This window comes from Daldinia loculata (assembly GCF_022478755.1).
Source record: "Daldinia loculata strain CBS 113971 unplaced genomic scaffold F4817scaffold_6, whole genome shotgun sequence".
Taxonomy (NCBI): domain Eukaryota; kingdom Fungi; phylum Ascomycota; class Sordariomycetes; order Xylariales; family Hypoxylaceae; genus Daldinia; species Daldinia loculata.
Genome location: NW_026054860.1, coordinates 55,349 through 81,129, shown reverse-complemented (window position 1 = coordinate 81,129; position 25,781 = coordinate 55,349). Strand labels below are relative to the sequence as shown.

At 47.0% G+C, this 25,781-nt stretch overlaps 9 protein-coding genes across 9 annotated transcripts; 1 reads left to right on the top strand and 8 right to left on the bottom strand.

Annotated features, from left to right (window-relative positions):
• Window positions 1–4,190: 4,190 nt before the first annotated feature.
• On the bottom strand, window positions 4,191–5,205 carry F4817DRAFT_312461 (uncharacterized protein; the record flags this gene model as incomplete). Its single annotated transcript, XM_049300128.1, has 2 exons — window positions 4,191–4,706; window positions 4,789–5,205. 2 exons carry the CDS (start codon window positions 5,203–5,205, stop codon window positions 4,191–4,193), a joined length of 933 nt encoding a protein of 310 aa, XP_049162335.1.
• Window positions 5,206–6,053: 848 nt separating this feature from the next.
• On the bottom strand, window positions 6,054–9,081 carry F4817DRAFT_326738 (origin recognition complex subunit 4 C-terminus-domain-containing protein). The gene is made up of 4 exons (XM_049301944.1): window positions 7,558–9,081; window positions 7,341–7,502; window positions 6,859–7,290; window positions 6,054–6,801 (listed from the first exon to the last, which is right to left on the bottom strand). Exons 1-4 carry the CDS (start codon window positions 8,932–8,934, stop codon window positions 6,226–6,228), a joined length of 2,547 nt encoding a protein of 848 aa, XP_049162334.1. The 5' UTR covers window positions 8,935–9,081; the 3' UTR covers window positions 6,054–6,225.
• Window positions 9,082–9,277: 196 nt separating this feature from the next.
• Window positions 9,278–11,778, bottom strand: F4817DRAFT_326734 (cytochrome P450). The gene is made up of 6 exons (XM_049301943.1): window positions 11,397–11,778; window positions 10,837–11,314; window positions 10,709–10,777; window positions 9,975–10,642; window positions 9,812–9,844; window positions 9,278–9,740 (listed from the first exon to the last, which is right to left on the bottom strand). Exons 1-6 carry the CDS (start codon window positions 11,554–11,556, stop codon window positions 9,601–9,603), a joined length of 1,548 nt encoding a protein of 515 aa, XP_049162333.1. The 5' UTR covers window positions 11,557–11,778; the 3' UTR covers window positions 9,278–9,600.
• Window positions 11,779–11,825: 47 nt separating this feature from the next.
• On the bottom strand, window positions 11,826–13,316 carry F4817DRAFT_326733 (uncharacterized protein). Its single transcript, XM_049301942.1, has one exon. The coding sequence runs from the start codon at window positions 12,854–12,856 to the stop codon at window positions 11,966–11,968; it is 891 nt and encodes a 296-aa protein (XP_049162332.1). The 5' UTR covers window positions 12,857–13,316; the 3' UTR covers window positions 11,826–11,965.
• Window positions 13,317–15,279: 1,963 nt separating this feature from the next.
• On the bottom strand, window positions 15,280–16,089 carry F4817DRAFT_236700 (uncharacterized protein). The gene is made up of 2 exons (XM_049298979.1): window positions 15,545–16,089; window positions 15,280–15,481 (listed from the first exon to the last, which is right to left on the bottom strand). The coding sequence occupies exons 1-2, from the start codon at window positions 15,913–15,915 to the stop codon at window positions 15,379–15,381; spliced, it is 474 nt and encodes a 157-aa protein (XP_049162331.1). The 5' UTR covers window positions 15,916–16,089; the 3' UTR covers window positions 15,280–15,378.
• A 1,331-nt stretch (window positions 16,090–17,420) lies between these two features.
• On the bottom strand, window positions 17,421–20,202 carry F4817DRAFT_326731 (ankyrin). The gene has a single exon (XM_049301941.1). It carries the CDS (start codon window positions 19,927–19,929, stop codon window positions 17,677–17,679), a length of 2,253 nt encoding a protein of 750 aa, XP_049162330.1. The 5' UTR covers window positions 19,930–20,202; the 3' UTR covers window positions 17,421–17,676.
• Window positions 20,203–20,213: 11 nt separating this feature from the next.
• F4817DRAFT_236684 (nucleic acid-binding protein) lies at window positions 20,214–21,174 on the top strand. Its single transcript, XM_049298978.1, has 3 exons — window positions 20,214–20,455; window positions 20,515–21,008; window positions 21,065–21,174. Exons 2-3 carry the CDS (start codon window positions 20,698–20,700, stop codon window positions 21,159–21,161), a joined length of 408 nt encoding a protein of 135 aa, XP_049162329.1. The 5' UTR covers window positions 20,214–20,455; window positions 20,515–20,697; the 3' UTR covers window positions 21,162–21,174.
• A 13-nt stretch (window positions 21,175–21,187) lies between these two features.
• F4817DRAFT_312454 (glycosyltransferase family 58 protein) lies at window positions 21,188–22,607 on the bottom strand (the record flags this gene model as incomplete). Its single annotated transcript, XM_049300127.1, has 3 exons — window positions 21,188–22,087; window positions 22,147–22,391; window positions 22,457–22,607. 3 exons carry the CDS (start codon window positions 22,605–22,607, stop codon window positions 21,188–21,190), a joined length of 1,296 nt encoding a protein of 431 aa, XP_049162328.1.
• Window positions 22,608–22,766: 159 nt separating this feature from the next.
• F4817DRAFT_326724 (FAD dependent oxidoreductase) lies at window positions 22,767–24,815 on the bottom strand. Its single transcript, XM_049301940.1, has 4 exons — window positions 24,246–24,815; window positions 24,048–24,185; window positions 23,897–23,994; window positions 22,767–23,845 (listed from the first exon to the last, which is right to left on the bottom strand). The coding sequence occupies exons 1-4, from the start codon at window positions 24,266–24,268 to the stop codon at window positions 23,028–23,030; spliced, it is 1,077 nt and encodes a 358-aa protein (XP_049162327.1). The 5' UTR covers window positions 24,269–24,815; the 3' UTR covers window positions 22,767–23,027.
• Window positions 24,816–25,781: the final 966 nt, after the last annotated feature.

The window sequence follows — 25,781 nt, the reverse complement described above, 5'->3', positions numbered from 1 at the left end:
TATCATAACCCGGCACGGCATGGCTTAAACAACACGAAAAGAAGCCCTAAAACTTGGCGATCTCACACGTGGCGGGTAAGTAAGACAAGACACGGGAGATTGTCTCTACCTTGTGCCGGAAACTCGAACTACTCGGTACATACCCCTCCAACTGCACGAAATGGCTTATTATACATTCGTTTACTTCGATAGTTCTAGAAACGAGGTAGGTAAAAGAACCCTTGAACCCTTGAACCCCTAAGGACCGAACAAGGATGGCGAGTATTTTTTTTTCCCTTTTTTTTCCCCTTAGACTTTTATGCGTGCGTGCTTCGTGGATCAATCTACGTTTATACTCGCGGGCTATTGGTTCTCTGGCTCGGGATGTGCTCATACATAGACAAAAATGAGCCCGTCGTACCGAAACCGAAACCGTCTCTGTGGTCCCTAGACCCAAATTCCCTTGCGGCTGAACCTCCAGACGGGTAGACATCCCACGTGGTGAAACTTACAGTACGTCCGCATAGTCTTGAACTTGTTTAAGCCGCTTGCGTTACTTAACATACCGTATACGACCTACCTATGTGCATCGGCAGCCAAATGCCGTCTATGTACAAGCCAAACCATGCGCAAGACTGCAAGTTCTGCAGTTGGCGGATGCAATGACAACCCCGGTTTTCCTCCTTGCATCGGAGTGCTTCACATACCACTACGTATACGGTATATCACATCCATACGTACAATCAACGCCTAGGTAGTGTACGGTTTCTTATCCCTTGAATCCAGGTTGTCTTCCCTTGGGTCGGGCCACCCCAGCGTTTCGGAACTTTTTGTGCGTTCAACAAGGTGAGCCCTTGCATATCTTCGCAGGGTGAATCCTAAGTCACGACACCGCATTGAACCCCTTACCCGGTAAGGCTGGGGTTAACACGCGTTTTATTGATGAGTTACCGTGGTACAGTTCACAACCCGTTTTGTCCAGGTAACCGGTGTCGCCGACAATGGTTATCTCCACTGATCTTCTAAGCTGAGTTCTTCTAGAAGAAAGGTCGCCAGGATCAGCCGCGGCGTAGCCAAGAATACTCAGCTGCTACCTTTACGAGTTTACGAGCCTTGGTCAGAGCTCAGGAGATTACATATGTATTCGACGAATGTCTACATACTGTACATATGAGGGTCTCGCGTGAGCTACAAGGTCTTCCTTCAACTCAGGAAATGACCGAGCCATCCGCCATGGATATTGCTGTCTTGGTTGGAATAAGGTTCGACTATCCAACGGGTCGAATTCGGACGGCGATGACGACGCAACTCTAAGAGTGAGGATGGCGGCAATTAAGTTCGTCCTATTTGGATTCACCGACTTGTGGATGTGCAGTGGCATTTTGCCTATTGGATACTCGACGCGTTTTAGATTTTTTTTTTGGCCACGTAGGTCCGCTGTTGTCTATTACCCGGTTCAGATCCTGTCCATCCAGCGAACAGTGCCAACTGAAGCCGAGGCTGTTATGCCTCGAACAGGCCGTATCGCTTGGATATAACCTGACATCCCCGGAGCGGTGAACTTCGCGTGTCTGACTGATGATAGCAATTTTCACACGCGTCGACCTTGTCCCCTAATCTAGGTTCCAAGGTTTGCCTTCTATGTGGTATTGATCTCCATTACTCCAATATCGTCCAGCATTTCCGCCTTTCATGAAGGCATACGAGCTTCGGCAAGCCCAGCCTCTTTGTTCGCATCCCGGCTTTGCGACCTGAGTGCTCGGGCCATTTATTGACACGGCTTACGGTGAATATTCATGTCCGTAGTGGTCTGATATTTGAGTCCCTTGAAGAGACTTTCGGCCGTATTACTTGAGCATCCCCCGGTAGCTTCGGTTGTGCCCTTTTCAGACCGGCAAGCGTGCTTGCGATTCTCTTACCGAATGTGAGACGCGATTATGCAAATATTTTATGTGATAGATGATGATGATAATACGTAAAATTTACTGTTAGATTTGCCAAAGATTCTACAAGATGAAGACCGAATTGGCGGCTAAGGAGACGCGTCATTCTGATATCTGGGAGATAACATTAAAGAATATGGTGTAACTTATTCTACGTTCCGAATATTCTTCCCCTTATACGTAATAGGTCAATGTCGGGTTTCGAGCTGCTGTTTTCTAGCCATACGGGCTTGTCAAAGTGTTCCCGTATCGGACCAACTACGATTATTACTCCGTATACTCGAGACAAACAAATAACTGAAGTTACTATGTAGTATTCCGTGAACCTACGCCCGTTGATATAGATTAATTTTATACCTGAGGCTGGAACTAGATGTCTTTCCTAACGAGTTAGGATGTAGTTGTAGCAGCATTCTTAGGACACCTTTAACCCCTAGCCATGCCAACTTCTCCATACGATATTACGATATCTATCTCTTCATTACTAGCGAGCTGTCACTTCTAGATCACATCTGGGTTTATAAATATAGGTGGCTTGATATAAACGTACTTTGGTTACTCTCATTGTGACTGAGCGAGAATCCCCGGTTCTTCCCAGTTCTTCATCTGACCTATCATAAATGTTGATAGACTACCGCACTTTTCTCTTGTCTAAGAGAAGCCATAAGGTACATACAAGTGGACGGTAGTAGTAATCCAGCGTAGAAGCCAAAACCATCATATCAATTTCAAGAAAAATCAACAAGGTAAACTCGACGTTACTAGTGTTGAGTAAGGGAGCTCTCAAGTCCTATATTAGGATTATGAGGGTTGCAGACGATAAAGAATACTACGTGGCTAGTTGGGATCTAGTTTACGTTACACGGGGTTTCTCCCTGTGAAGCTATTTATAGTAGTCAATAGTCCCTTTGTTAGGTCGGCTGGGTTCATGACGGCGGAGGTATGTATGTAGAAAGGGCCATGTGTGTTCACGTTTGGAACTAACTCCATCAGTGCTAAGACGGCCTTGAGTCCCCTCTCAAGTATCCGAAGAAACATACCTCCAAGTCAAAATTTAAAGGTACCTTTTAGAGTGGTATTATGCACGGTTGCCTTGCGAATAGCCTCAAGCCAGTTCCCCCGTACCAACCCCTCCTCGTTGCCTAGCACCTGATCACTCAGGTGGCAGACACCTACCAGACAACGAGATACACCTGCCCAAGTACCTACCCACGAAGTAAAGGTTATATATCCCAATTGCAAACCAACTTTCAACCGACGCCCCTCGCCTGGGCGACTTGAGGTTAGAGAAAACCCCACTGTGGTGTCTTATGCTGAACCGTTCTTCCCAAAAAAAAAAAGAACGTGACTTGACAGCAGATGCCAAACGAAGCCGGTTTTTCGTAGGTCTTGGGTTCGAATCCTCTGCCCCTATCCGAGGGGATTCGAATCTGGGACTGAGCTTTTTTGCTTTTCTTTTTTTCTTTTGTCCGTCTGTCTGCCTTTTTACCTCCTCAATGAACACTTGCCTGATGCATGCACACACACACACACACACACACACACACTACATGCCAATATGAATTAATATAGAGTAATTGTTTAATAAAATATTGCGCGTCCATAATATGCTTAGTTTCTACCAGCGCAAACCGTCGTCGTACCTTACGTATCTGACTGACCTTACGATTTGGCTTATGATTACCAGCTAATAGATCCTAATGACTTGCAAAAAAAACAGTAAAAAGTCAGCTATGATTAACTGATGAATGAGGTTAACCCACAAGAAATGGTGCATGTCCAAACACATGGCGAACGGGGTAACTTTCTATTCTCATGATACAACTTGTGATAATGTACTACCTCTACCGGACCCTGCAGCAACACGGTGAGATGGTAGAACTAGAGCCACGAATGTTAAACCAACGTTCGTTTTTTACGCGTACGAGGCGAGACCGAAGTTTTGGATATGGAGTTGTATCTTTACGTATATATAGATAGCATCGGCCATACACTAGACCAGGCGTATCAAATCAAGCCGAGACAGTTCAAATTTCTAGCATTCATGACTACAACTCCAGGGGTATATACCACTCCTCCTCCTCCACCTCATCTCATCTCATCTCATCTCATCTCAGACCATGCTAGATACTCTCCCCCCTGAGCCAGTACTCCCCAGCCCATAGAGATGGTTAAACACAACAAAAACGCTCAGATGCGAGTATACCGGAGCCCAACGCCAATGCATACGCAAGTTGCAATTTTGAAAGCACCTATTAGTATATTTCTTCACTCTAACTCCGCCGGAAAGCTGTTATTGCCTACCCCTGGCGGTTGCGCGGCGTGTGACGCCGAAGCCTGGGGGCGGTGGCACTGTCCGCTGGACGGACGACTCTTGTTCACGCGCAGCGGCTCGGGTACGTAGCTATTGCTCCCTACGCTGTGGGACGGGGTATGGCCGTACGGCGCTGAGTTCCCTGGCGGCGGTGGCGTGACGTGGCCGAAAGGGGTAGACATCGGTCTGGGTTGTTGCTGTTGCTGTTGCTGTTGCTGTTGCTGTGGATAATACGGTGCTGCAGGCTGTAGTCCCTGAGGAGCGGGATATGGAGGATAGCTCATAGACGAGTGATTCGAATGGACACTCCCACTCTGCATACTCGAACTCGTGCGTTGATGACCCACGCTCTGGCGTTGCGCCGTAGAAGAAGCGCTGGCTACGAGTCGCTCTACCAAGACACCATGGGCTTTCTTCAGCGTCTTCTTGACGAAGGAGGACATGACGAAGTTGCATCTTAGCTCGACGTCCTTATACATAGATCAGTTCCAACCTCTCAAGAATATTAGAGTTAAGAGTATATATATATATATATATACTAGCTTAGCTTACCTCCCGTAAATAAAGACCCTGTCTCGGCGCCCCAATCCCCAACTCAACCGGCTCAGGCGGTTCTCCCGGCAGCGTGCCGCCGAGGCTCCAGCGCTCGCGGATATCCGTGCCCATGGGGGCATACACATGGGTCTGGATGCCGCTCGGCAAGTCATGAAAAGCAGCCGTGTAGGTGACATCTCCGGAGACGACGCCGCCGGGCAGATACGAGATCTTGTCGGTCATGCTCCACCAGGCGCAGCGGCGCTCCTCGGCGGGGGCGTGCGGCGGCGGGTCGATGGGGTGCCGCTCGATGACCAGCGGGTTCAGGTCGATCATCTCCACGTGGTTGTGCAGGAAGTCGACGACGACCTCGCGCGTGATGCCCGCCGGCAGCGGCGAGATGGTCGTGAACGTGCTGCGCTTCGACATGGCCATTGCGCACCACTTACACGCACATACGACGATTTTTTTTTTTAAAAAAAAAAAAAAGAAACGAGGCGGAACGATACCCCCCGAGGGCGAGGTTGGGGACGCGCCAAGAGAAGGAGGAATTACACTAGGTTAGGCTCAAGCCTTACGCGACCTGGGAACCGGAAACCTAGGTAGGAATGACTCGCGGAGAGGGACCGCTTGTAATAGGCTGCTGCGAAAGCGGGATGAGCGTGAGATTAGATAAACGAGTATTAAAGAGGTAGGTTAGGTACCTATGTTGCTAGCCGCGGCAACGAGTCTGCGGGATCGAACCTAGAACAAACAAACAATTCGCGGTTAGGTATATCGAATGAATGTAAGGGATCTGGGGGATCTACTATAGTAAGTCCTATAGTAAGCTGATCAACACAGCGACGACAGGATCAAAGTTAAGGGGAAGTAAATAAGTATAAAGAAAAAGTCTCAAAAGGTCCCAAATGGTATAGTTATTTCAATAATACCCAAAATGTTCTATAATAAAGGCTCATCCGCACTGCATAAAAAGTGTTTCATTAAGCAGAAGCTGAACTCTTACACTGGTAAGGTTAAAATAAAGACGAAACAGGGATCATCGTCCCTTCGATTGATTGGTCCCGCTTGTCAGGCGATTAGCAGGGTGCGTGCAGCGTTGGCGTTTCTGGTCGCCTCTCCTTGCATCATGAGGCTATGGCTATTCGACTTGGGGCTTGACCACTCCGTCCCAAAAATAGAACGGGCTTACGGGTAGATACCTATGCGCTATGTACTCCATCACAAAATACCCTGGTTGGTTCGTTCGTACGCTATCGATCCTAGAATGCCTAGGAGGTAGACGATAAAGACTAGTACAACAGTTGGTGTAAATAAATGTATTTATATCTTGTCACCTAGTTCGCGGCTATCTTCGCCCCCGACAGGCTGAGCGGTGACCGGTCTAACGGTTTTATGGTCATTCATTATTCAGATCCCGACGCCGCAAGCCATCTATAGTAGCTCCATGGTAGCTTAGATCTGACTGCACCACCGGGAAAGGAATCCCGGCAGCTCGCATGCCGTAGGAATTTCTTCCAGTACAACATCGAGCTTCCACATCTTGCCCTCCAGACCGCCATGCGCAGCGTTACTCCGGCCTCCTATACCGGCCGGTATTAGTATGCCAAGTGACACTAACCGTTCCCAGGCTACTGCGGCGACACTTCGACCCCAAGTCCTTGCGCCCGCTCCCAGGGCTAGCATACCAGACGAAGCTGACTGCACTCGTTGCTTTCCCATCTGGGAACTATATTCGTCATATGCCATGGCAAAATTTACTGTGTCAGTATGAGCGACGATGTCGAGACGGGCTGCTGAAATGAGTAGCGCCAGCTCTAGATCCGACAGTGTTGCTAAAAGATGAAGTTTTGATTCCGAAGGTTCGAACGAAATGCTGATTGATGAGGGCGAAGGTATTGATAGATTCAGCGAGGAAGTCGAAACTACTGAGAGAGGTAGAATGCACGATGTAAGAAATGCCGGTACAGATTTTGTCGTATAGTAGTGGTATTCTAAATGGTCCTCGAAACTCGGGTTCTTGCGTAGAGCCTAGAATGTATTAGTAGAGTGTATATGTATGATAAAAGCATACCAGCGACGTCTTACCTCGATTTTCTTCTCCCAGTAATCTCGGAACTCGTATAGTCCTTCCAAACTAGTGTCGAACCCTTCTTGACCAAGATCCTCCTCATCAACAGACAGTCCCTGCTTACAGACATCCCAATAGGCTGGTAATGTTTTTGGAAGAGACATGTAGACATATCGGTGGCTAAACCGACTTTTTACTCTCTTCTCCAAACTCTCTACCACATCTATTCTTGTAGTTAACCCTACCACTGCAATGGGGGCTTTCCTTGCCTGAGCAATATCGAATAGGTTGTATAACAGTGTTTGGCGTGCGTGTGTCGCAAATAAGTCAAACTCGTCAATAATGAAGACGACGGACTTAGATGTTACACCGTCCTCGGCTCCCGTAATTTCTGCGGGATGAGACAGGAGAGCTAATAGTGAAGCCATTGTATCGGCATAGTTGTTTGTCTGGGTTGGGTTAGCTGCTGTACTATTCAATATATATGAAGCCTTTATACCTTATTTATCAGATCATCTTCAAGATTCATCTCCTTGCCGAGTTGCCGCCAGATCTCCTTAAGAGCTAGCTTATCATCGGTGTGGATGAAACCATTGAGGCGAACTACATGGAATTCCTCCTGATGTTCAGCCCTGAGATTCGATATGACTTCTTCCATCAACTAGTAACATAATTAGCAACCTCTAGTACTCGAGGTAAAATTGTATAAAGCATACCGTAGTCTTTCCAGACCCTCTCGCGCCAATAACCATCATCGAATTGCCTTCGCCGGCTAAGACCGTCTGTTCTACTAGTTGAAACGCTTTGTCGTAAGCTTCGGTCTGACCACAAAGCTTAATGAGACGGTTTCCAGAACATCGATCTAACAGCACGCGCTGCATGTGTCGTAGGTGCTGCTCAAAATTGGGAATGCTGGGAACTTCAGACACGTTTGTCACATGTATCTGTTTCTTTGGAGTCGCTTTCGCGCCTGGTAGAATATCGTCTTGCGAGCAATTCCTACAGATCCAGTCGCCTTCCGGAATGACAGGTACATCGTAGCACTTCTGGTGCACCGCCATATCACAATTCTCGCAAAAGATAATCTCATTCGGCGGCTCGGAATCCGGCTTCGAGCATATGGCGCATACTTCATCGTCCTCGCTATCTTGCGTCTCACTCGCTTCTTCTTCTTCAGGAGATGGCTTATTAATAGTGACGGCTTCCATGACCTTTCCTCGGGCCTTCGGCTTCGTGGGGTTCGACTGGATATCCTCAAAGAAAACCTCATTCTCCTTCCCACTATCTCCGTCGTTAAAAGCGACATTCTTGCGTGGTCGCCCTAACCTTTTCTTTTGCGGCGACAGTATCCCCTTAATGGGTGGTGGCTTGTCAGGTGAAGCATTCGCATTGCGCCTTGGGAGCTGAGCTTTATTCGGTTTGGCGCTAGAGACAAGCGCATCGACCGCAATCTGAGCCTTCGGGGGCCTCCCCCTTTTTTTGGGTGTATCTACCTGTTCAGTCTCATTCTGAACTGGAACAGCCGACCCCTTTTTCCGGGACTCCAACAAGCGTGTGCTTACACTCTTCTTTGAGGAAGCGCTTGGTGTCCCTACAGTACTCTTCTTTACCGGCGGTGTAGATTGAATCTCATCGTGACTCTCATCTGCTGTCCCTCGAGCACCTCCTGCCTCTTCATCCGAATCGGGCACCTCATAGATGTTGCTAGGAAGACGTTGGCTAATATTTGGTGGCCTGAGGCCGAGCTTCTTATGCTTGATGGGGAGGCTCTGTATCTTTTTAATAGCTTCGCCATCGCTTTGAGATTCGGGTACTATGTAGGAAGTATCGGTGGTCGGTTTCGTCTGGTTGGCGCGGGTACTACCCTTCGCGCCCCCTTTTCGATTTAGTCCGAGAGCACCGCCAATGGCAGAAGTAATGGCAGAGAAGCCTTTCGGGGTGGAGGGCGAGGCGTTCGCAAGACTATCGAGGCGGCGTCTCTTGACAGAAGCGGATACGCTTGGTGTGACGGCGGGTGACGAGTCTAGCTCATCTTCATCTTCAAGACGACTTCGCTTCCGTCGGCGAGAGGTAGGAGTCTGAGCAGTTGTCATGGTGCAATTGGGAGTGCATATATGACGACAGCGTATATTAAATATTAGCTACAAGGAACTTTGGCCATATTAAGGTATTCCACTTCCGCAAGTTGTATTATTACATAGTACGATGTTGGTCATGACTTAAGATGCTCCAGATAAAAATGGCCCCTAAGCAAGACCCAATAAAACGCGACACGCCTGTTTCAATTTACGCGTGTATTAATCTAGGGTGCGCGATATGACTAAAACCGCTAACCCCGCTAAACCACTAAAACATAAGACATTAAAACATAAAAACACTTGAACATAAAAAACATTAAAGCATAAAAACACTAAAATACCTAAACAGTAAATCAGTAAAACACGACCACACTCCAATCATATTTTTCAACTCAAATATTTTTAATTAATTGTTGATCAAATAGCTACCATTCAACAATCATCCTCTCAATAGTTTAAAATCTTGAGCTCATATTATCTCATTCATTCATTCATTCATTTCGGCGAGGGGATTTAATATCCATACAATAAGTGACTACTTACAATCCTTTAGGGAGCAAGGTGTGCTATCAATCATGACCAACGTACTAGGTACTACAAACAAAATAGATCTTCTCGTGAGATCTCAGCGTCTTAGAAAACCTAGCTTAAGCACATCTAAGCGCCAAGTGGTTCTGGATTTCAAACCGCCTCTGCGGACTCTTCATATAACCTAACGTTAACGCCTTTATTTGGCTTCCCAACGATCTCCGTCTCGATCTGTTGCGCGTGCCAGTCTCCGTGGTATTCGATGCGCTCGTACTTCTGAAGGATTCGTACCACTAGAGTCGATTAATTAGCGATCTCCCCTTTCCCCTTACGCTAAGTGAGTATAGCTCGTCTAGATGCTTACTGCAATACGCCATTTCAGTCATGGCAAAATTCTCTATAATAAAGGAAGTCAGTATAAATGTCTGATGTCGATTGTGCCTCGGAGAACAAGAACTCCTTAGTGAACTCAATCGGGGATTATAACTCCTAAGAGGCTAAAAGGGGGATAATTCGATGTGACATACGTCCTACACAAATACGCGGACCACCGTTGAAAGGCAAGTATTGCCACGGTTTCGGTGTCCAGTTCTCCCACCTCTCAGGCGAGAATATGGAAGGGTCTTCGAATTTCTCTGACGCTGGGGGGTATAGATCCTTTCGGCGGTGCATCGAGAGGGAGCTATAAACCACGAAATCGCCTTTCACAACCGCAACAGGCGGAATACCCGGGCCGTTCGGGAGTGTCGTGTCCTCCAACGCGGTACGTATGTTGAAAGGCACGGCGGGATACAATCGCAAGGTCTCGTTTAGAGTGTGTCGCAAATACGACATATTCTTCAGGTCCTCATATGTGGGAGTTCGCGTTCGACCGACGGAGTCGATGATCTCGCTACGAAGCCTATTGTACTTATCGGGATAGTGGGATAATTCGTAGAACGCCCATGATAGTGTTGCGGCTGTCGTGTCGCGCCCGGCTAGGAGCACGGCGATGATCTGGTCACGGATTACCTGACGGTTACGAGTGTATCGTGCAATACTGTGCAGGAAAGTAAAGTGCTTGTCAGAGTTCGACAGCTTCTCTAACTCCTCTTGTGGCAGCGCCAACGCATGCTCGATGTACGGCATGATGAATTGTTCTATCTTCTTGATCCCATCGTTATAGGCACCACGGGAAATTAAGGATTTGAATGGTCTATATCGACGCGTTAGTAGAATAGCAAACGATAACTGGGGGCTCAAGATTTATATTGGTCATTACCCAACTGTTGTGAGCATCATCTGGATCCTTTGCACATCGTTGAATGCTTTTACAAACTCGCCCTTAGGACTTGGCTAAGTTAGTAACAATTGCCTTAACGAGATATTTGGCAAGGGGGGCTTGTATACTTGCGCAGACTGTCAACACTCGCTCCGAGGAGGAAGTCTGTAGTCACATCGAGCGTCATTCGGTAAAGGAGGTCCATAATATTCACAGTCTGTCCTGAGGAGGGAAGTGTGATAAGGAGTATGGACACCCATCTCTCGAACGTCGCTAAGTCGCTAACCCTGTCCTTGATGAACATTGGCCTGATCAGGCCGCGGCTATCGTGCCAAAGCTGGCCGTCAGTTGTGAAGATGGAATCACCGAGGAAAGGCCGCCATAGATGGTGGAACTCTTCCCCCTTTCCGAAGTCAGAGAACTGGGTCGTAAGTACTGCCTTAACATGCTCCGGGTCCCTCGTGAGTATGTTTCTCTCTCTCGGCAAGAATCGGATCTCCACGCAATTCGGGCATTCGGGAGGTGCCGAGTCGAAAAAGCTATTGAAATGCTTCAAGAGCTGGTGATTCCTCTGCGCTTTGGCCGCAGCATAGAACCACGTCATCGCTTTGTATATGAGTCAGGAAAGCTACTTTCAAATTTGAACGGACGCCGTCTTCCTCGCGCGGCTCTCCGAAGCTGGGCTTACCCGTGATGGGGTCATTTGCAAGAGTATGCACGCGCGTGCCGCCTGTCTTTCTAATCCTAATCTCGTGTCTTGTCCATTGAACTGCATAGTAGACTACTATGAAAACCAGTGACGATATACTGGCCACCGCGATATGAGTAAACGACACGTCTGTCAGCATTATGACTTGATGCTGTCATGAGTATCTAGTAATACTCGCAATATACGTGGATGAAAATGCTTCTTTGTTTTGTAGATATATCTTCTAGAGTCTATCGTCTATAAAACCTCAAGATGAGGAAAGATACGAAGTCACTCAAGAGGCTTCCATGAACCTCGGCATGTCAGATTTCTCCATCTATGTTCGGAACAAAAGTCTAAGCTCGATTGGCTCTCTTAGGGGGTCCCTGGTCAACAATTACGAATTTAATGCGATGCAAGCCCCTCAATTGACCTCATCTTTTTATAGTACATGTCTATGCAGATAATACAAAGTGACGTAACTGCTCAACCAGTTGCCCAATAAGTCCACCACTGTTCAGATGAGATCGGCTCACTACATCCCTCCATGTGTGAGATGACCTGTTTCCTTAATGGCCATCGGGGTTTTCCACGTCCATGTTGTCCGCCGCCTCTTCATGGACGGGCTGTTCGGGGATAGGTGCTGCAGGACATACGGTCCACACGTCGCCGTATTGGAACATCACCTCCTTAAACCGCTTATCGTCGCACTTGGAGCTCTTCCAGTAGGGGATGCGCGTGAAGATTTCGTGCCGGGCTACAGGAATATCCGGTAGGCCCATCGCACGGGCACGTCGGCGGTTCAGGATAGATACCTTCTCGCAAATCTTCAGCATCTCCTGGGTGAATGGCTCAAATTTAGGCCACTGGCCAGCGTAAGACCGTATATAGCTGACGTATCTCATATCGACCCTAAGAGGATATAGACCCTTGTCGTAGAGGGCGTCGAGGGCTTTTCGGACGTTAAAGATATCGATCTTCTGTAGAATGAAGAACCTCTCTTCATTAAGAGTTCCGATTACTTCCGTCCCTTTGACGATGTTGTCGAGCTCCCACATGAATGCTGCGACCGATGTCTCCATGTCTTGCGCAGTCGCCACCCATGCGTTAAAGACGCCATCTGCGATTTCCGTATCTCGCTTATGTGCCTCGACATTGCTTAGGCACTTTTCGAGATTATGGATTGGCCCCAAGAACATGCCCTTGAAGAAACCGAAGGGCTGTGCATGATTCTTGACCCTAAGACAGATCGCCTTCTGTAGACAGTATCTGAATAGTGTCAAGTTGGCAGACCAGATGTCGTGAGGTAAGATCTCACAGAGGTCTCTTAGAATCTCGTCCTCATCGTCACCGATTCGCAATCCCCAGGTGAAGAGGTCGGAAGGGCTTCGCTTAAAGAGGTGGACCATCATCTTCCAAAACTTTGGCAGATAGGCTGTATCCACTCTAGCCTTGACCATCGCCTCGTCGGCCTCGGTCCAAATAATTCCGAGTTCTTCGTCTCTCGAATTGTCATTGATGCTGTAGCGGAAAACATTGTTAAGGCCAGCATTGCTAAGCCTAGGTTAGTAAATGCTTACAATTGTTATAATAAGAAATCCATTCTACTTACTCAAAGCCATGGACCTGGTCAGCAAATCCTGCAGCAGCCATTTTTGATGATTGATTTTCCCTTGGTGTTGGGTAGTAGGTAGTTAGTGGTATGGGATGAAGAAGATGATTCCCCTTGTCTGTGGGTGTGTCTTACTTGCTGTGGTAGGATGGTGGATGGATGGAGGATTGGTTTTGGGAGGCAAGTCTTTAGAAGTTGGGGTGTGAAGTTGGGTTGTGAACTTGTTGGTTGAGAAAATCGAAATGCTTTCTGTGGGTGCTGGGGGTATGTATTTATAAAAGTTCTTGCTTAGAGGGGCCTTCTCAAAACTTATCTGCGACTTCTCTCCTTGGGAAAGACGTGACACGAGTATATATACCACACATTGATTGCCAGGCAGTCTGTTGCCTGCATCAGGGTGTTTGGGTGAGCTGTGGAGTATGCTAAGGGTCCCTCAGTCATGTGTTTCCAGATTCCCGGGTCAACCTATTGATGCATAGGCATAGCAGTGACTCGATAATCCCCCAAGAGTATGCTGTTGCGTGTGGAGAGCATTCGTTCTCAGAGATTATGCGTCAATGCACAATACGTACCGGCACACGACCTCTATTAATAAGGCAGATGGCATGAGTCAAGGTAAGGTATATGGCAAGAGACAACGCTTGCCATCGGGTACGTATAAAGAAGAAATGCTTCCACAAGGTACCAAGCGCAAATACGTACCACCAGACGTACCAGACGTACCAGACGTACCAGACGTACCCGACGTACCAGGCGAACCAGACGTACCTGACGTACCAGGCGAACCAGACGTGCCATAGAAGGAATCTTCACCTACTCATAATGGTCGCAGTCCTGGCAACGGCTGAGGGTTGTCACGCTTATAACAAACAGCATTCGTCAGGACGTTCAGCAATTCCTAAGGAAGGATCTCCATTGTCCCCATAGCAATGAGGCCACTATGAGGTTTCTTCTGCGTCCGTGTGTGTGGATGGGTGTTTCTTTTATCCTGTAAATCATAATAAACCAACACGCCTGCTCGCCAGTACAGCCCTACGTCACTAGGATGACTGGATTGTAACTGTGGCCTTCTATACTAGGAGCTCAGGGAGTACTCTAGACGTCTAAAGCGCCAGAGATGCGCCGCTGTCTCTACGTAGGTAGCATATAGCAGACCAATAGACGTAAACGTTATCATCATCATATACTAGGAGCTCAGTTGAAAAATCTTGGTTCAGCAAGAATCTGACGGAAGTGCCAGGGTTCTATGAGAGGTTCCTAGAAGAAAACGGATGTCTTTGGTATGTTAATCGCTGGTTTCCATAGCTGTTAGGGTGCTGACGAGACATCTAGAACAAAGGATATCTCTAGTATGTATAGCTCAAGCTTCCCCGTCTAGGTTTGGAGTTCCTTACGAAACAACGAATTACATCCATCCATGCCTTTGAGGTCCATCTCGTGACATGGAGAGACATAATTTATAATAGTTGGGCTGCGATTTTGGGTGGCGAAATAACGAAAGGGGGAGGGGGGATTGTCAACAAAAACTACTGAAGTTGGTTACAAAAAGGACAAGGGAGGACATATTTTCACTGCAACGTGTAGTTGTTGAACAGCGGCGAAGCTATACAGTAATTATTTGTTACCGATATACTCATCCAGGGACAGGAATATAGTAGGCACCTTATATTATACACTATCAACTTTATAGAGGAGTAGATTTTAGTCAAGTGACAAAGGCAATCTATTTCATCCGGTAAAACTATTAGGAACAACTTAATCTTCACGTATCTCTTAAGGTTTGACTTGTATAGTACATATGTATGTAGGCGCTAATGGCTCTATGTATGGTATGTTTGAAGATACTCAATAGTCATGATTGATTTCCTGCTATTTGTCATGAGGTGGAGCAAGAAGCAAGGAAACAACTTTGTTGATCTGTAAGGAACTTTAAGCTACCTAACTATAGGAGCCGATGGCTATACATGCTGAAAGTATATTTTCTTCTGGAAGAGACATCTAGAATCCTGATATTACTTTCACATTAGATCATGTGATGTTATATATATTCAAATTTATACTTCTTGATAACAACAATCTATTACAAAATACACAAGGCGCTGATCCGACAGATAGTATGGAAAATATATCGTCCTTATATATTAGGTAAATTAAACAAGATATAACTCTCCCTTATCGCATTTTACCATGAATGATCTTAATAAGCAAGTCCTTGTACTGAACATTAGTGTGAGCTCAGTCCTGTGAAAAAGCTATAAGGACTTAAAAAGGCTTTTAACACGTTATATCTATTTAGCTCGAGAAACTCTTAACTATTAGGTAAACTTTTACAATATCAATACACAGTTGAGATATCCTCTACTTTCTATATCAAGTCGCAACACCAGCCCTAGCATCCCCACCATCAGGGGCCCTACCCTGTCTCCTCTCTTCTTTAACAGCTTCTCTCTTAGAAGCCTGCTCTTGCTTTTTGCTATTCGAAATATCAGCAACCTCTCTCTTCTATTATTTCTAAAATGGCACACTCCAAACTCACCGATCAAGGTCGCTGGCTAGATCTGGTTGCGATCCACTAGCACCCGGTTTGCGCTCAACCGCACTAGCTACGTCACCCTCGCCCGGAGCGCGCATCTGGTCGCCATCCAGCTCTTTGTTTCGACCGACTTGCTCGTAAGTACGGCCATACTTTTCCTCTCCAGCGGGCGCACCGTGGATCCCGTACCCTAAGCTCGAAGGTACGGCATCACCGAGGCCAGAAGGTTGATCAGACGGTGAGCGCTTGTCTACGGGCTTTCCGTGTGTGTGGTGTTGCGCGCTGTGCTGCTCTGAAGGGTTTGAAGAAACGGGATTTCCTTCCGTCTTGTATGCTGTATCCTTAGGAGGCTGCGCAGGTCCTGAAGGATTCATCTTGACTAATAACCGATGTTTAGTGTCGTTATAATATTTAGTATTATATATATCTAAAGTATATCGTATACGATGGCGAGATAGTAATAGATAGGTTGTGTATTGTGAGGTGAAGAATTATATTGAATCTTGGCTCCGCGACGCAATAAAGACAGCTTTTAGTCGATGACGTCGATAGACAACCCAGAATAGGGAATTGCCCAAATGGTTTAAACGCCAAATAAAGTAGTGCGACCGCATCAGTATGGTGCCACTCATCCAATCAGAGATCCAGAATTCATAAGGGTGATATAACTTAATAAAGATCTTATATACCTTTCAGAACAACTTCGGCCAATCGTATTTAAGGGTACATACGTTACAGCACCAGAAAACGCATATAAAATTTGAGGATAAAAGAGTTTTTAGAAAATAGACATTTAAGAAATAAAATGGAAGATAAAAATAAAAAGGGGCAAAAAAAAGGGGGTGAGATAGAATAGGGTAGAAAAAGAAGATAAAAAAAATGATGCAGAACAACGGCCATGGTCTTGTGTGATAGAAGAAGGGGGTTTGAACTAACCTTTTTTTATCCTGGGTTTTTATGGTCCTTTTTAATCCGGCAAGCTTACATAGTAAGCGATTTCCTTGGGTCCTTTTTTTGGTATTTTTATGGCCTATGAGCTTGATGTTAGTCTAAAGTCTGCAAGTGAAACTACTTGACTATAGCACGTTGTTGTGCGGGTGATAGGCAGGTTGGGTAATTTGGTACAAGTACGCCAGCGAGGTACGATACGCCAATAAGGGGCGAGGGCAAACACGTGTCGCGTACGCAAGGTACTTGTTTACGTAGGATGTAATGTCTCGTAGCTTCAGCATATCACTTCTATCATTAGCTACGATATTGGGTGGGCTTCGAAGGAAGACCGGGACGATGGCCTTTTAAGACGCAACATTGATGAGAAGTGCATCACTGACACTTGATTGAATGACAAGCATTTAAGGGGGTTCAAAGTTGCCATATCTATAACTCTCACTCACTAAATACATTTAGATATACAAGTTCATCGTTTATATCTATGACATGCGTATCTAAGAGCATTAACAACTACCAACCATCTGAGGTTACTCGTTGGCTTATAAAATCCGGATATAGTTTATAATGCAATACATGGTTCATATACCTTATTGTCTTATTGCAAGCGTTGGCGGTGGTGTTTTATCCGCGTACCGAAGCGCTTCTTCACCGAACTACTAACAACAAGCACCGACAACACTAGGACATGTGAGATTAAGGGTGCTCCAACGTGAGAGGAGAATCTGAGACGTTACAGTTTTGCCTATATGCCAACAATATTTCAAATAAGTCTACAGGCGGAAGGAATTTATATATAATATAACGCACTAGGTACATGGTCGAATCTAGCCGAAACCGACGGTTCTATCGACGGTAAGTAGGGTGGGATGCGATACAAACTGCTGATCACCGTGTTGAGATATAAGAGTACTATCATATATACGCGATATATATGGAAAGTTGTATATATTTAGACAGGCCTTAACCTGAGGACATCTGGGCTACCTTGTTAGGGATAAATACAGGGCTAACTATGCTACACTCTTTATACACTCATTAGATAGGTAGATAGTCAGAGCTTACTCTCCTAGTCATACAATACCCTCACTCTTCAGTGACCCTTGATACGGCGCGTTGTGCCATTGCCTCCTTACTGGTAAGCGTCTACGAGGCTTATCACTCGTCTATTTGCCCCTTCTGCATACCTAGTCCTCGGTCCAGCCCCAGTCCTCCTTTAGTATATCGTCCTCTAAAGTGTCCCTGCAAGTGACCCATACCTCTTCCCGTGCGATGGATATCTTTTCTTTAAACCTTATCTGTTCCTCTGCATTTCTCATGGTCGGACGGCTGGTAGGTCGCTCGGTGTCTTTCGAGCCGCTTCTAGTATATTGGCGCAATCTATCGATAAATCTCTCACAGTAGTCGTTCGTAGTGAGAACACGGGGAGTGTATAAGTCCTCCTGAGTTATAAACTCTAGCGGAGAATCTCGCCACCATCTTCTCGCAAGTTCGTGGTACCTAGGACGGCGCACTGCATACTCGAAAGGTGATATGATTTTCCTAAAATAATACCAATCCTGCGACCGTCGGCATTCTACATCAGGCCGAGGATGAAATGGATCCGCCCCGAGGTCGAAAAGTAGATCAACTATGGCATAATGTTCAGCTTCCAGAGCTACCATCATAGGTGTCTCAGAGCTGATGTCGAGTGCATTGATATCCATCCCAGCTCTGCATAGGCGTCGTGTGAGTGAAAAGTTATCATATTTTACGGCCAGATGTAACCACGGCCTAGGTTCTTTAGAAAACGACAGTAGGCCACGGTCCATAAGAAAATGACAATATTCCTCACCCTCGGAATTCAGCGCCTCCGTGAAGAGATTTTCAATTTCGTCGTTAGAAAACTGGAAATCCAGGCAGAATGATAAAATCCGTTGAGAGCAATCGTCTGGGGGACTGCAAATTATTTCATGTGCCCAGTCATAAGCAGCTTTCTTTGCTCCCTGTGAGGATGCCCCGTGACGCATCAATATCTTTGCAGGCTCGTAGAGGCGTTGCTCCAGGCAATATTGAAAGAGCTCGTCAAGATATCCGGTCCGAAAACTTTGTCGGCCTGCTGAGCAGAGGAGAGCGCTGAGGATTGGTTGACCCTCTATGCCATCATACCTATTATATGAAACAGCCCTCTCTAGAGATGTTTTAGAATCCGCCTTAGAAGGAACATCTAGACGAGCACCTGCTGCAACTAAGGTAGCTCCCTTTATAGCAATATCTATAGTGTCTTCAATATCCCATATGAGATCGATTGGCTTAAGCTGACGACCCCCTGTACATTTCTCTATATCAGCTCCCCCTATGATGAGTTCATGAACTGCCGTGTTGGTGCCTCTTCGTATGGCAATGCCGAGGGGTGTATCTAGTCCATTGCAAGGTGCATCTACATCGGCCCCGCGCATGATGAGCTTCTGGAATAATTGCCTTTGCTCGGATAGTATTACCTTATCATCCTCATCCGACAGGAATACATGATCTTCCCCTACCCACAAAGCACATTCTGCCAATGGAGACATGCTCCCTGGACCTGTGTTGCTTAGGTTCACCCTTGGCCTAGCATCCAAAAATAACATCGCACTGGAGAAATTTCTGCATTGAATGGCTGTAGTTAGAGGAAGTTCCGAATCCTGTTCTTTGTGTATATCAGCACCAAGCTCTAATAAGGTTTTGATCATATTAGTCGCCTTCTCGTTATCAGATTGTCTCATCGCGTGATTCAGAGGTGTCTCGAGCTTGCGGTCAAGTTCATCGACATCGATTCCCATTGTTAGAACGAGGTGCTTTACAACGGCTGGTAAGCCATAGAAGGCGGCACTGTGTATGGCAGCTTCTCGGAACTTGTCTTCAGGAGCGTCTCGTCGCCTAAACCACATATTGGCACCACGTGATAATAGAGTCAAGGCCGTAGACTCCTGGCGCATTTTGATCGCCGTGTATAATGGTGAGTGAAAATACGGAACAGCCTTTCGGGCATTGCTATGATGTCCAGACGAGATTTCCCCGGAGGTCCTAGGATCCGTTGGTACTCCATGGTCAAGTAACCAGCATACAGCAGCGTCTTGTCCCAAACGGGCGGCGGAATTCAGGGGAGCGCCATTACAAGCTATGCCTAATGCTAAATTATACTTGTATGCTTTTTCTAGGATATCGATCCTGTTTTTTGTGGCAGCCCAGTGAACAGCAGACCTTGGGTAACGTCTACCATCAGGGCCGTCAGGGGCTGAGAAAACTGCATTCGTTTTCCATAGGATTGGATCAAACGCGTCGCGTAGTCGCGTGTTGACACGGGTAAGAGATGCGAGCGCTTTTTGATCCGCTACGATGTCTCCGGTTTCGGTACGAATCGTAAGGAAGCCGGCTATCATATGCGATATTTCTGCGGGTAGTTGATCGAGCGCAGCCATAGTTGTTGATACGTTCAGAGGAGAGTATAGTTAATTATAATGTATATAAGTTAAGTTTTAGTTCGTTGAAATGATGGCGCTAGAAATTGGTACCTGTTACAGCCCAGCCCAGCCCAGCTACGGCATTGCTTTTTGGAGGAAAGTGGACCAACTGGCACAGACACCTTTCACTTATGTCATCTTTTAAATTAGGCGAATAGACCAAGTTTATTGTCTCAAGATGCATGTACTTCCATGTACAATTATTTTGTTTCGGTTTTTAAGAAACAACTCATAAAAACTCACGTTGATCCGTGCGTTGAAATATAATGTAAAAAAGGCCACTTTAGAAATAATTGCAGGATAAAGTTCTGTCAGACAAAAATGTCTGTCCGATACATATGAAATGTCATAGAATAAAGTCTGTTACCAAATAACCTTTTAGTGGTGGTATAGCGGTTGTTCGACAAGTTCTTACGCGCAAAGAGCTTAGTCAAAGTTTCTCTTGATATATGCTCAAGCTAAAGCACTTTGCCTACCACCCAAGGTTTAAGTAAAAACTTAAGCAGTTATAAAGCTTCAACTTTAACTAATAACGTTATCTAGGCATTATCGGGAGAACTACGGATAAGCAACATGCTATGCCTATATAATACCTGGGCCCCACCGGTAGTAGACATATTTGTCTTTCACCAAATCTGCACCAATCTGAATCAAATTTGATGACGCATCTCCAAACCATTGGATAAAGCTCCAGTACGTAGTGACCAAAAACCACATAATCTGAAGATGGCTCGACCAAAGCGCGAAATGCGCGCAGCTGTAGAGGAGTCAACTACGCCTCCCGACCAACTCAAAGAAGCGCAGTCGCTCGCAAGAGTGATCAAAGCTGAGGGCAACAACCTTTACACCTGTTCTCTACCCGACCAGCGCACCATCCTTGTCGAACTCGCTGCGCGCTTCCGCAATACCATCTGGATTAGACGTGGGGGATTTGTCCTCGTTCATCTGACTCCCCCCGAGGAGCGAAAGGGTAAAGTGGAGGGTGAGATTGTGAACGTTGTGGGCATCGAGAAGGAATGGCGCAAACAGAGCTACTGGTTAGTAAACTCAGCATTGATGTAAGTATAGGTAGTGAAACTAACACCATGTCTAGGCCTAAAGAGTTTGCACGGTTTACCTATGAGGACGACGAGGATGAAGACTCGACTGTTGGCAAGATGCCGCCGTCGGATTCGGAAGATGAGAACTGACTGCATATCGACTAATCCGGCTGGACTCAAGCGTTTTTGCGTTCTCGTGAAGAATCAGATATCTGCGCCGCATCTTCGTCCTCCCGGAAAGCTATCAAGGTGACAGTTATAGCTAGGACACCAACTACAACGCCCGAACTAATAGGGGTACTTGGGAAGACGTTCCATGCCCACTCTTGGAGAGCCCAAAGCCCATATTGGACGACAGGGTGGGCTCCGCTTCGCCAGAGGAGGTACGGGGTGGACCATGCGAGATATGAGTAGAACTGGTAGTGTAAAGTACGCGCGAAGAGAAGCCCGATGACGTTTGCCGAAAGAATGGTCGTCATCACATAGTTGGGGGTCACCCGTGAAGATACTAGGGGCTCCTCTCGGGGACTGAATGGCGAGCTGAACTGCAGGAGTGGCATGATTATTGCCGATAGAGGCTTACCAGCTGGCTTCAGCCACTTGCCGACAATAAAACCCGATATAACCACAGCGTGCATACCCAGGAGCACCAATGAGAACGGTCGGCTGAGAAATGTCTCCTCCCCAACGAAACGCCAGTTCACGGTCCATTTGAAGAAGAACTGCCTGGTCAGCTCGAAGGCCTTGCTCGCATAACCCCATGCATTTGCCTGCAGAAACGGAGTCGCGATGACAATCTGCATCTGAGCCATAATCGCGGCACATTTCAGACTACCCGAGAATCCCCGTCCTAGGAACAGAACTATCCCCACAGCCGGAAGCACGAGAAGTAACGACATTTTGATACCCAGACCCCACGAGTACACGATACTACCGGCAGTCCATGCTCGTCGTTGGAAAAGGAATATGGCGAGCCAGAGGAAAAATGTAGCGAAGCAGTCGTTGAAGCAGCGCAGAACGAAGACACTATGGAGTCGTTTCGAGAGGATTAATAAGGGGAAAACATAGGGCGGAACCTATTCATGGTACCTAATTAGCAGATATTCATAGCAATCATAACTGCCTTGTAACCTACCTTTGCCTTCCAATAACAAGCCATGACCAGCGCCAGTGTTGCCATATACAATACCGCGAATATCTGCTGCGCGAGGAAGATATCCTTGCCCTCATTCGTCAGGTAGTACAGCGCAGTATACGTGTAGACATGGGCTGCCGGGTAGACAAGGGGCCCCGTAGCTCCCGTAAGGGCAGTATAGTCGTGTTCGCCGGACACATACAGCTTGATGTGTTCCATGTACGTCGTCCAGTCGATCTCGGTATCTGCAGAAAAAGAATCCGTAAGCGACCAGTGTCCAGCTGCACATTGGCCCCCCGAACCAACTTACAGGGGATTTTCCATATGATCAGCGCGCAAAGCACCGCGTCGAGGAGGAACAGGCATGGCGGGACGAATTTCGATAGGGCGCTGCGGCCATTGGCGACGTCGAAGACCAGGCGCACTGCCTGCGAGACCAAGCCGGGGTCTTTGCTCGCCATTGTAGTTGTCGGCGTTGTTGCTTCGAGGAATGTTGACGCGATGAAGCTTCTAAGACATGCAGGTGCAATTACGTAAAGTGGACAGGTAGATGGCTTGAATACCGCTTACAGGTGCTGCCAGCCGGTTATTATTCGGCGGTCCGGCTTTTACATCCTACCTAAGATACCTCCTTAATAGCGCCTTCTCAACCGGCATACTTCACGATAATTACATCTTAGATACTTATGGTCATGTTTATTAGGTACATCCTATACAAATGGTCTTTGAATAAACACAGGATGTAAAATTGAACTTGCAGTGTCATAGCTTATTGACGGCGAAAAGGAGGGGAAAAGAAGATGGCCTCATAACCAAACCCCCCTTTCTTGAATCTTACTATGTAAACACAACAAAATATTACATCGCCAGATCTAACCATATCACAGTCGAGAGCGGCTAAGTATCTCATTCACAAGTCCCACCGCATCTTCTGCACAACCATACGATCCTTGATATCCCCAGCCGGCATGCCCATAGTTATGAACAACCCACGTATCGCCAATCTTCTCCTTCTCAATCCTGACGCCTCCCTCCCTATAAGGCCGGAGGCCAACTCCATGGCGGATAATATCCAGCCCGTCGACTCCCTTCCCGTTCCCAAGCTCCGGCATCATCTCCACCGCCCGCCGCATAATCCTCGTCGCGATATTCGGGTCCGGCTGGCTTTCCCAATGCCCCTTCTGGTAGGTCCCGCCGAGAATCGTGCCGCCGCCCGCCGCCCGCGTCATGATGTAGCAGAGCTCGTCGTCGGCGTCGTCGGTCCCGGATTTCGTCAGCATGTACGGCGCCTCGTTCCTGACGACGACGACCTGGCCGCGGACCGGCACTAGTTTCTTGTCCATCACTCCGCCCAGCTTGGAAGCACTTAACCCCGTCGTGTTGATTACAACGTCGGCCTTCCCGCCGGCGTGGCTCAGGGACGCAGCTTCGGAAATGTGCTTCAGCTGGCCGCGGCGGAATACGACGCCATTCGCCCGGCATTTCCCCAAAAGCCACGGTAGGTACAACATGACGTTTATGCACGCGGACCCGAACTCGCAGCCCGACGCCATGCCCTTGGGGAGTTCATCCCTGGAGAGCTCTCGAAAGTCGTCGAACAGCGTCTTGTACCAAGGGTTCTCCTCGAAGAGCCCGTCGAAGTTGTAACCTTTTTGCCTGATTTTTTCAATGTCCTTCTCGCGGCGGTACACGCGAGATTCTGCACTCGTCACTTAGGCTTGGTAGACCTCTTCGTGCTCGGGTTACTCACTCAGCAAGTGTATTCCGGCCTCGGGCACCTCGGTAGCGAGCCTCTTAATCTCCGGCCACGTGCGACGCTCCCATGAGCTGTGCTTCTCGGTTGCCATGCTACTCCTGAGTAAGTCTCGACATCGACGTGGATCGACATGATATTTTCTTACGGTAGAACGTTCGCGCCAGCCCATGGTGACGCATACTCGATGTCATAGTCGCCTGGCATATGCTTCGCTATGACAGTTATTACATTTCCTTCCTGCTTCGATAGCAGATAGGCTGTTGTGATACCGGACACACCCGCGCTGCCATCCGACGTATTAGTGGAACTGGTAAATATAGACAGACAGCTTATCGGAGCTTACCCGACGACCACAATATTCGGCATCTTAGCGGTGGAATATCTCGAACTGATATTATAATACGGATAATCCACTTAGCTCGTTTGCGCTATAATCTGAAGTTTAATTAAAGCACCGTACCGATGTATATTAAGGGTACGGGTACGGTTGATCGAGTCCGGCCTATGAGTCAGGACTATCGAGCGATTGAATACCGGCCTTAGAGGTACCTAGGTAGTATTCTGGGGTAATGGACTTCCGGTAACGTCTTCCGCGCAATGCGAGACAGCAAGGCACACTTGCAACTAGTGCTATGATGCTATTGCGTGGGTCAATTTAACTGGTTACTGTTAATCTTTTTGTAAACATACGATAGGTTATCTGGTTATGACTTCTCGGATCCGCTTTCGGCGTGCTTCGTAAGTTAACTTATTAGTAGTTACCTAGGTAGTTATATGGAGATAGTTAAGTATCCGGGTACAAGTAGATGATGGGTTCTCATACGTCCCGTTCTGTAATTATTGCTAATATCTTAGGTCCTCTAATCTACTAGCAGCTTACAGCTTCATCTCGATTCCTTCCGCAGTTAGATGTATTGGTTAATATTACGAAAATCCTTCGACAAGGTGGTACTAACTCCGCATCGGCACTCCGCTTTTGATCAATGCCGCCATCGATCTCGTTCCGCCGTGGGGCTCCCGAGTCCGGTTTGAGCCCGGTCTATCAACGCTTATCAATACGACGGATAATGCCAAGAATCTCGATCACTTATTTATAAAAAGCCACAAAGGCAAATTTTATCCTGTCATAGAAGGAGCAAGTATAGTTTACCACGAACAGCTGGCAAAAAGGAATATGCTCTGTTTGGAATGTGGTACTACTGTAGAATACGAGAGTATTCCTAGGTCTAATAGGATCTCCTAGCCTTCACCATGACGGGAGAAGGGCGGTCTCTATTTTGTTTCTAGCGAAGCATTGTAGAGAAAACATTTGGTCGTTGTGATCTATCCTTATTCGGCATTATTAGGCGACGAGGATGCTGTGTACCATCTCTTTGAAACGTCGTCTAATCTAGCAAACGCGATAGATATCAAAACGACATCTTCCTATGATGTTGTTACACGTTGTAATCCGGATGGCTTGGGCTTTATACATCCATTGATGGGTACCTGGGCATTTATGTCTTCTATAGGTCATGAATGCTTCATTTTGGGATTGCCTTGCTAGGCTTGTGAAACATCGGGGAGATAAACGGAGGCGGTATTTTAGAATCCTAATAGGCTCAGTCTAAAACGTTGGGTTGTGAATGAATACGATGTGTTGTAACTAGAGGTGGCGTTAAGTGAAAGTCATTAAACAAGCAGACACTACGTCTAAACTTCCATGCTATTTTTTGATGGGCAGGTCATGGTAACTACTGCGTCTATTCTCACAAAAGCGTCCTGAAGGATCTGGTGTTGAAGTAACCCCTATATACGATAGCCGCAATTCTAAGAATATACTTTATATAAAGCTAGAGTGTGCTACTTGGAACGTTTATGCGAGGTAAGTAGGACCACG

Coding starts and splice junctions, on each gene's coding strand:
- F4817DRAFT_326738 (XM_049301944.1), bottom strand. CDS start 8,934: ATGACAACTGCTCAGACTCCTACCTCTCGCCGACGGAAGCGAAGTCGT. Junction 7,503..7,557: donor GAGGGTCTGGAAAGACTACG/GTATGCTTTATA, acceptor TTATGTTACTAG/TTGATGGAAGAAGTCATATC. Junction 6,802..6,858: donor ACTGGGAGAAGAAAATCGAG/GTAAGACGTCGC, acceptor AATACATTCTAG/GCTCTACGCAAGAACCCGAG.
- F4817DRAFT_326734 (XM_049301943.1), bottom strand. CDS start 11,556: ATGCTGACAGACGTGTCGTTTACTCATATCGCGGTGGCCAGTATATCG. Junction 10,778..10,836: donor AGTGTTGACAGTCTGCGCAA/GTATACAAGCCC, acceptor AACTTAGCCAAG/TCCTAAGGGCGAGTTTGTAA. Junction 10,643..10,708: donor ATGATGCTCACAACAGTTGG/GTAATGACCAAT, acceptor GCGTCGATATAG/ACCATTCAAATCCTTAATTT.
- F4817DRAFT_326733 (XM_049301942.1), bottom strand. CDS start 12,856: ATGGTCAAGGCTAGAGTGGATACAGCCTATCTGCCAAAGTTTTGGAAG.
- F4817DRAFT_236700 (XM_049298979.1), bottom strand. CDS start 15,915: ATGAATCCTTCAGGACCTGCGCAGCCTCCTAAGGATACAGCATACAAG. Junction 15,482..15,544: donor CTAGCCAGCGACCTTGATCG/GTGAGTTTGGAG, acceptor TATTTCGAATAG/CAAAAAGCAAGAGCAGGCTT.
- F4817DRAFT_326731 (XM_049301941.1), bottom strand. CDS start 19,929: ATGGCTGCGCTCGATCAACTACCCGCAGAAATATCGCATATGATAGCC.
- F4817DRAFT_236684 (XM_049298978.1), top strand. CDS start 20,698: ATGGCTCGACCAAAGCGCGAAATGCGCGCAGCTGTAGAGGAGTCAACT. Junction 21,009..21,064: donor TGGCGCAAACAGAGCTACTG/GTTAGTAAACTC, acceptor CACCATGTCTAG/GCCTAAAGAGTTTGCACGGT.
- F4817DRAFT_326724 (XM_049301940.1), bottom strand. CDS start 24,268: ATGCCGAATATTGTGGTCGTCGG. Junction 24,186..24,245: donor CCGAATATTGTGGTCGTCGG/GTAAGCTCCGAT, acceptor GTCGGATGGCAG/CGCGGGTGTGTCCGGTATCA. Junction 23,846..23,896: donor GGCCGGAATACACTTGCTGA/GTGAGTAACCCG, acceptor TGACGAGTGCAG/AATCTCGCGTGTACCGCCGC.